Genomic DNA, 7,898 nt, shown 5'->3' with positions numbered 1-7,898 from the left:
TTCCGCCCTCCCGCTCAGCTCCCCGTTCCCCGGTGCGGTTGGCTGCTTTCCGGGAGGAGCGCGCGCGCCTGCGCCGGCGTCGGGCTCGCGCACGCGCACCTGTGCCGGCGTCGGGCTCGCGCACGCGCACCGCAGCGGTGGCGGTGGCGGCGGTTCCTGTCCAGGGGGCTGAGAGCGGCGGTCGGCTTTGAGGCAAGCAGCGTTGTGGAGGGGCGCGGCGGCGGCAGCAACTCAGAGCTCGGAGCCGGCGTCCCGGCTCTGCTTTCGGAGGCCGGCTCGGAGCCCGCCCGGCTCTCAGGGCGGTAGCAGCGGCTGCTCCAGGTTACGGCCTAGGCCTAGGCGAAGCCTCGGGCTCGAGTGCAGCGAGGCGCCGGCGGAAGGCGCGGCCCGGTCGGCAGGATGAGCGTGGAGGCGTACGGGCCCAGTTCGCAGACACTCACCTTCTTGGACACTGAGGAAGCCGAGCTGCTCGGCGCCGATACCCAGGGCTCCGAGTTCGAGTTCACCGACTTCACCCTCCCCAGCCAGACGCAGACACCCCCCGGCGGCCCCGGCGGCGCGGGAGGCCCGGGCGGAGCGGGCGCAGGCGGCGCGCCCGGCCAGCTCGACGCGCAAGTGAGTTGAGCGGCGCATGGCGGCGCCGGAAGCCGGGCGGGCGCGGGAGCTGCGGCGCCAGGTCCCAGTTAACCAGTCCTGGGTCCCTATGAACCTGCGCCAGGTCCCAGTTAGACGGCGCTGGTCCGAGCTACCGGCCCCAGGTCCAGTTAACTTGCCTGGGTGCCTGCTTCCTATAAAGTCCCTATTGACCACCGGCTGTAGTTACCCACCTTGGATTCCTGTTTAACTGCCCAGGTACCCGCCGCCTGCCTTGGGTCCTTGTTACTTGCCCTAGATCTCTGCTACCTTACTCTGGCTCCCGTTGACTTGCTCCCAGATCTCCGTTTCCACCCTCAGCTACCTATTCTAACTACTTCTCCCAGGTCTACCTGCCTCAGGTCCCTGCTACCTGGTCTAGTCCCCGCTGCTCTGGCCCAGCTACCTACCATCTTCTCTGATTTCCTCCCTCATGTCCCAGCTACCTGCCACCTGCACCTAGGCTCTGCCACCTGTCCTGTTTTCCTCCACCTAGCTAGGCTGGGCAGTGGCCAGCATTAGTGTCCCTCGTCCTGTAGCACAGGATCTGCTCCAGCTCAAGGCTTAAGCCAGAGCTTCCCTCACTCCCCTTCTAGATGTGTCTAAGATGACCTACACTAGGTCTCTCTCTGGCCCTAGGTGACCTGTCCACAGTTGCTATCCTCTGGACCCATATTGCCCTCCAGAGTCACCTATTTGGCTAGACCAGCCACCCCATCTCACCCTTTTACCACTTCCATCCACCACCCCTCCAGCCAGGGTTCAAGTTCAAGTTTGGTGGAGGGCTTCCCTGGAGCAGAGCCCTCCACCTCAGGTGGAAACCTCAGGTTTGGCGCCTCAGGTGGAAACAGCCCACTTGGTGGCTGGTTAGGTGGCTGCCGGTTTGTTTTTCCTTCTGGGTTGCTTGTTGCTGAAACCAGTGTTATGTAACTCCTAGGCTCTGCTTGGAAAAGTTGGGTTTGAGTTTTGTTCCTTAGAGGCAACCACAATGACTATCACATGGGTGACTGCTCTGGGGAGGGGCTTTTGTTTTGAATGACAGGCTGCCGGTATAGGTCTTTCAGTTTGAGACAGGCCGCCCATACCTCCCTGTCAAATGGCTCTCTCTATAGCTGGCTTGGTGTTGGGCACCTCTCAGCTTTGTTTTCCTGTACTCTCAGGGGAGCTGCAGGCTAGAGCCACAGGTGTTCTGCAGTCTGTCTGTGCTTAGGGCCAGGGAGCCACCACCAGTCTTCAGCAGTGATCTCAGAGTGTTCCGGGAGGGCCTTCAAGCTGGCTGGTTGAGTCATGCCTGTGGGTAGACCACCCACTTGGGCTCATTTTCAGCCCTAATAGAAGGAGAGGGCTGACTCAGCCCCTGCTGTGATGCAGGATCAGGTGTGCCAGCTTGTTGTTTCTAGCTGTTTACCTTTAGTGTAAGGAAGTGAGGAGAGAGCAAGTTGCTTGGAGGAGTAAGGTGGCACTGAAGGCCAGTCCCTTGTTAGTCTACCCACCGGGTAGACCTTCCTTCCTTCCTTTGGGCCTCATGGACCTGGAGAGGGGGACTGTGCAGTAGGCTGTGATGGCACAGCTGGGGAGATCAGGAGTGGAAGTGGGTTGCTTCATCTCAAGGTCTTTTAGCTCTTGCTAATGTGCAAAGCATACTTAGGCTGTGCGTGTGCTCACATGGGTGTGCCCTGCTCCGCCAGGTGAAGTCATAGATTGAGCCATGAGCTGCCGCCCACCTGTGGCCTCTCATCACAAGGAAGGGAGGGAGCACCTTCAATCCTGTATTAGGGGGACCTGCATCTGTGGGCAGAAAGTGAGTGGAATTGGAAAGTGGAGACAAATCCTCCCTGCATACCCAGGGTCCTCAGCCGCCAGAAACATTGCTTTTCCTTATTCATACCTCGAGGGGAATGGTCACACAGCCTTTGGTCAAGGGGGGGGTCTAGGGGGCTGGACCCCCACCCAGTAGGTTGAGCTTCTGTTGGCCAGTAGAAGTCCTCTCCCAGTTTTACTGAAGCAAGGTCATGGAGCCTGCACTTACCCTGGAAAGCTGGCAGCATAGTGGCCTTTTGGGCCATCATTAATACCAAGTAATATCTTAGCATCCTGAGTCCCAGCACCGCCAGCCTCTCTTCAGCACCAATAGTCCTGTGGCCTCTGTGGATGTAAATGTCCCAGGCCTTTCCTGTGCTGGATAGATGGCATAATATACTTGTCCTGTGTCTGTCATGTTTGTGGCTCATTAGTTTGGCGTGCAGACAAAACCGTGGGCCCTGTTGTTGCTGGACAGACACTGGGCAGTCACTGCTCTGCCTGCCTCACTTGTCCTCATGACCTGAGTGCCCCTGTGCTAGCATGTGTTGGTGTATTCTTTTTGTGACTGAGTGGCTGTGCTGCACAGAGCCGGAAGGTACCTGTGGGAGAAGTTTGTAGGGGAAGAAGCTTGTCCTGGAGTCGTATGTCCCACTGCTTGTGTGGCTCTGGATGCTGACTGGGTGGGGATTTGACCCTGAAGTGTAGAGGTAGAGAACTGTTGGCTGAATGTCAGAGAACCCCCATTTTCTATGTGAAAGGCCCCACTGTTCATTAGAACCTGAGGGTCCAGGTAGAGTGCTGGCACTGTCATGCAGAGTCTCTGAGATAAGGCAGAATTTTTTTTTCCCCCAGTTCTTGATTCTCAGATCCCTGTTTCTTTGGAGGACTGAAAGGTGACTTTAGTTGTCATTTGCATGCAGGCTTGTGGGAGAAACCCCTGGTCTACTCAGCTCCTGAGTGGTGCTATCTCTTTCTGGCAGTGAAGTCGGTGGGAACAGGACCCACTAATGGAGATGCAACAGTTGTGCTTGACTGTAGGCACTGTTAGGACAGGGATGAGTGAGGAGGGAGCTGTGAGGTGGGGGGCAGATGGGACTGGGTGGCCCTTGTTGTGGGATGGATCTTTAGGGACCCGTGGCAGTCTCCACTGTCACATACCTAACACATAGGGCTTCTGCTATCAGTGAAATAGCAAAAATCAGAACGCTAGAAAACAGATACCACTGTGTGCCCATACTGGAGGCTTAGGATTTTAATGGCTTTGGGTACCAACTGGGACTCTGCTGTGCTGCTGTGCTCCAGTGCCTATCACCTTCCGGTCTGTCTTCTTCACAGAGACCTATCATCCTGTCCAGCCTCACTGTCCACAAGAAGCGCCCTAGCCTCATGGGCCACACCTACCCGCTACGGTTCAGCCTCCTGCACAGTCCCATTGTGAGTTTGTGGAGACCAGTCCTCTGTTAAAATGCTGAGGCTCTGAGCAGAACTGTGGGGTGCATGACTGAAATTTGTCATCCTTAGCCTCTTTACCCAGCTCTGTCTCCTAGGGGAGAAGTGAGCAAACCAAGAGAGCTTGTCCCTGCCTCTCTGAGCCCTCCTCACTGCTGGGAGCTGCTGATGTAAAGTGAGATAGTAGTTAGGAACTTTTACAGAGTCCAGCAGCCACTGTGGCTCTCCTTTGGTGCCGTTCCCTGGGCAGCACCTGCGCCGGTGGTCACAGGTGAGGCTGTTGGGAACCCTGAGGCCCACACTATGCTCGTGGCTGGGACTGGCTCCACCTCTGCACCCTCAGGTGTCATCCACCCCCCACCCCCCGTGACCTCTTAGCAGCCTGTGGCCTGCCTTCTATCCTCATTGCCTTTTTTTCCTTGTGCATGGTGGACTGGTGGAGGAAGGCCTGACCAGTGCTCATGGTGCCCACTCTGAGACACCATGAGGAAGGTGGCAATCAGGTGACCTGAGTGCCTGTGGAAGGCTTTAGGTTAGGTGAGAGCATGGCCTGAATGTGGCTGGGGCTGTGGGTACTGTGATCTGCCCTGGACAGAAGGTTCTTAGGCAAGGCTAAGAGGAGAACTGGGAGAGGTTGGCACTGTGTGACGGTGATGGCAGTGCAGTGTGCATGCCTCTGGACACGTGTAAGGAGCTGTGAATGGAGCCCTCTCCTTAGTGGCTGTTGAGCCCCACCCTCCCCTCTGGTCTAGTGAGAGAAGAGGCCCCTAGAGCCACAGGTGCCAAATTGCTGGCCCACAGCTTCAACAGTTTGGTGGTCACTGAGGTGAGATGTTGTCATGGTTCGGGACAGTCTGTTTGTTCCAGCTCTACACAGTCTTGTCCTGGGTGGGAATCATGCCTACAGCACTGCTGCTTCCTTAGGACTCGGTGCTGCCATGGGAGGCTGTGGTTCCCCAGGAGTCTGCTCTCCCTGAGTGGCCCTGCTCATGGAGTTAGCCAGGCACTCAGGTCATCTGTACTTTCCACTTTCTGCTACCTATGTGGTCCCATCCTCTGTGTGTGTGGGAGAGGGGGTGAGCTCATACCACACAGAGCAAAGGTCAAAGGTCACAGGATGGAGAAAGGAGGGCTTCTTGCTGAACTGTCTTCTCTTTGTAGGTCAAAATGGCTACAACTCAGCTTGAGTCCAAATTAAGGTTAAGGAAGTTCAGGGCCACACTGGTCAGGAGCAGCCCCAGCTGAGTCTTTATCCAGAGCTTATTAAGGCCTGTTGGCCTGAGGCTGGAAAGGTCAGCTTAAGGGATGTGGCTGTTCATTGGTTTGGGGTAGGGATACCCCATTTCTTTGTAGCCAGCTACCCTAGACTCCACAGCTCCCACTCGTCTCTTGCTCAGGGCCTGGGAGAACAAAAGATGACTCACTTTGGAGCTCAGCATTTGTGTTTTGGAGGGCAGACATGGATTTGGCTAAGACTCTTGGGGCCTCCGGGAGAGTAGGCTCTCTCCAGGGGTGGGGCTCCTACGAGAAGCAGGCCAAAAAGCAGCCCCTGGGGCCAGATACAGATCCAAGGCTGCCCTGGCAGGTGCTGTACACCTCAGGAGGCATTTAGCCAGCCTAGCTGAAGGTGAGGGCAGGATATGCCAGCCAAGGTCCTAGAGCGCCAGCCAGCAGACATGTGGTGTGGTGCCTGTGAACTCTGGAGTATGCCTCTGGTCTCAGATCACAGCAGCTCACAATGGGGACTTAGTTTTTTTAAGTTTCTTCTAGAAACTCTGCCACAGGGTCTGAGTTCTGTGTATCTTGTAGAAATTAGTCTTCAGGCGGGTGACCCTTTTGGCCTTAATTCACTTGAGTACTTCAGGGTGAGCCTAAATGTTACTGGATTAGAGCAGAATTTATCCTGAGTGGGGCCTGAGAGACCCAGCCTTGGCCCTTGGATTGGCTGGGGACAGTGACCTGACAGTATGCCTTTCAATTTGGTGAGATGGAGCTGTGCCCTGGACTTCCCCATGGGGCAGAGACTTGCTGGCCTGTGCTGACCAAGGCAGTAGTGTCTATTCAACCTTACTGTGTTACCTGCTGTGGGCTCTGGCCCTGTTCTGTGCTTCCCTCGATCTTAGCGCATCTTTACCATCTGGGACCAGATGTGTCTCTGAGAACCTGAAGGTGCTTGCTCTTTAATAGTGACAAAATGTAGAGGAGGCCCAGCTGTGGTTGGCGACATGGCCAGTCCAGCTTGGCCTTCGTGGGGTGCTGGAGAATCCTGTATCTGTCTCTCAGGGTGACCTTATCCTGCCCCTTAGCTTGCATGAAGGATGTGAGCACAGTGGATCTCAGTGTCCTGGTGGTGCCAGTCCCACGCCTGACCGGTTGCACATGCAGAGAGGATAGCCTCTTCTCTCCTTTTTTATTTTATTTTTGATCTCCTGGCTAACCTCAGACTACGTAGTCAGGCTGGCCTTGGACTCTCAGCGATCTGCTTCTCTGCCTCCTACACTACTATAGTTGGCCCAGAAAGGCTGCTTCTTGACATGAATCTGTGACTGGTATATAGCTCAGCAGGGTGTGCCCACCCAGAATTCTCAGGGCTCCATCCCAGCTCCACTGGAACAAATAAGAGCTGCCTCCTACAGCTGGTGATTTTTCTCCAGCAGTCAGGAGACAGCTTCCCTAGAGGACTTGATGGGGACACTTGGCTTTGTGGGGTAAGGAGCCGAGTCAGGATAACCATTGCTTCCTCCATTCCTAGTCCTGCTCTGTTCACAGTGGTGACCATCTGTCAAAATTCTAGGCCAGGCACCACATGGGGAAGGGGACAGAGTAGCCAACAGCACATGGACAGGTGTCCGCTACGCAGGTCACTAGGATGGTGTCTCAGGACAACCCTAGAATTCCACCTCAGCCCCATGTGCATGTGTAGCAGATAACCTGTTCATGGCAGAGACAGGCAGAAATTGGAGCTCTTGTGCCTGTGTGGGGAGTGGAAAATGGTGTGGCCTGAGGAGAAGTGATCGCCTCAGAGCAGCAGGTGTGCTGTGTGGGCAGGAGATTGAGAGGCTGCCAGTCTCCTGCCTCTACTTTTTTGGCCTGTGAGACCAACAGAGCCAGCTAGGGTAGGACCTGCCCCATTAGAGCTCAGGTCTCAGGCAAGCTCTGGGCTCTTGCTGGCATCTTCTGTGTGTCATCCCATGCACCCCACAGTGTGCTGAGGTGGAAGCTCCTGCCAGAGAGTGCTAGCACACCTGTCATCTGCCTGTGCTTCAGCATGTGTGCCTGGCCTCCTGGAGGCCGCTGTGGCAGTGAGACACTGTCCCCTTTACCAGCTTTGGTTAATGCCTGGAGCTCAGAGGCAGATGGCAGTGAACCTTATGAGGTTCCATCCAGCAAGGCTGGGGTTTTGAGTAAGATGAGGGTCCTGAGCTAGTGACCCACAGGACTTGGCTCAGGGAGGTGAACCAGTCAAATTCAATTCTTTTCTTTTTGTTTTTCGAGACAGGGTTTCTCTGTATAGCCCTGGCTGTCCTGGAACTCACTCTGTAGACTAGGCTGGCCTCGAACTCAGAAATCCGCCTGCCTCTGCCTCCCAAGTGCTGGGATTAAAGGCGTGCGCCACCACCACCCGGCCTGCCAGTCAAGTTCTGTAATAGTCCTACTTATAGACACTCCCTAGCATCATCCCACACAGACACAGTGCAGGATGGCTATGACTCTGGAGAAAGGCTGGTTGGGTGACCATGGTGGGACAAGCCTTTCACGGTGAGAAAGAATGCCTCCTACATGCTCACATGCTCACATGCTCACTTACGGCATCCAGCCGAGCATGGAACTCTTGGTAAACCTCTACCTCCAGAACCTGGCTTGCTCTGTATCTTTTGTCACAGTGTTAAAGAGATAAAATGGTGTGGTCCAGAAATTGGGACCAGGGCTAGAGAGAGCACTGGTATCTCTATGAGGACCAGGGCTAGAGAGAGCACTGGTATCTCTATGAGGACCAGGGCTAGAGAGAGCAC

General features: G+C 55.5%; 1 protein-coding gene across 2 annotated transcripts in view; it reads left to right on the top strand.

Moving 5' to 3' along the window:
* The first annotated feature begins 249 nt into the window (after window positions 1–249).
* The window catches only part of Upf1 (UPF1 RNA helicase and ATPase), a 21,589-nt gene continuing 13,940 nt past the window's right edge, over window positions 250–7,898 (top strand). The window contains exon 1 of one of the 2 annotated variants that reach the window (XM_028786075.1): window positions 250–615. In XM_028786075.1, the coding sequence (XP_028641908.1) occupies window positions 400–615 (216 nt within the window). In that variant the 5' untranslated portion in view covers window positions 250–399. The remainder of the gene's footprint in view (window positions 616–7,898) is intronic. The other variant, XM_028786077.1, reaches the window with a different exon arrangement.

Source organism: Grammomys surdaster, unplaced genomic scaffold (assembly GCF_004785775.1).
Source record: "Grammomys surdaster isolate TR1022 unplaced genomic scaffold, NIH_TR_1.0 125429, whole genome shotgun sequence".
NCBI lineage: Eukaryota > Metazoa > Chordata > Mammalia > Rodentia > Muridae > Grammomys > Grammomys surdaster.
The sequence above is the reverse complement of the archived record's forward strand: the minus strand, read 5'-3'. Positions and strand labels throughout refer to the sequence as shown.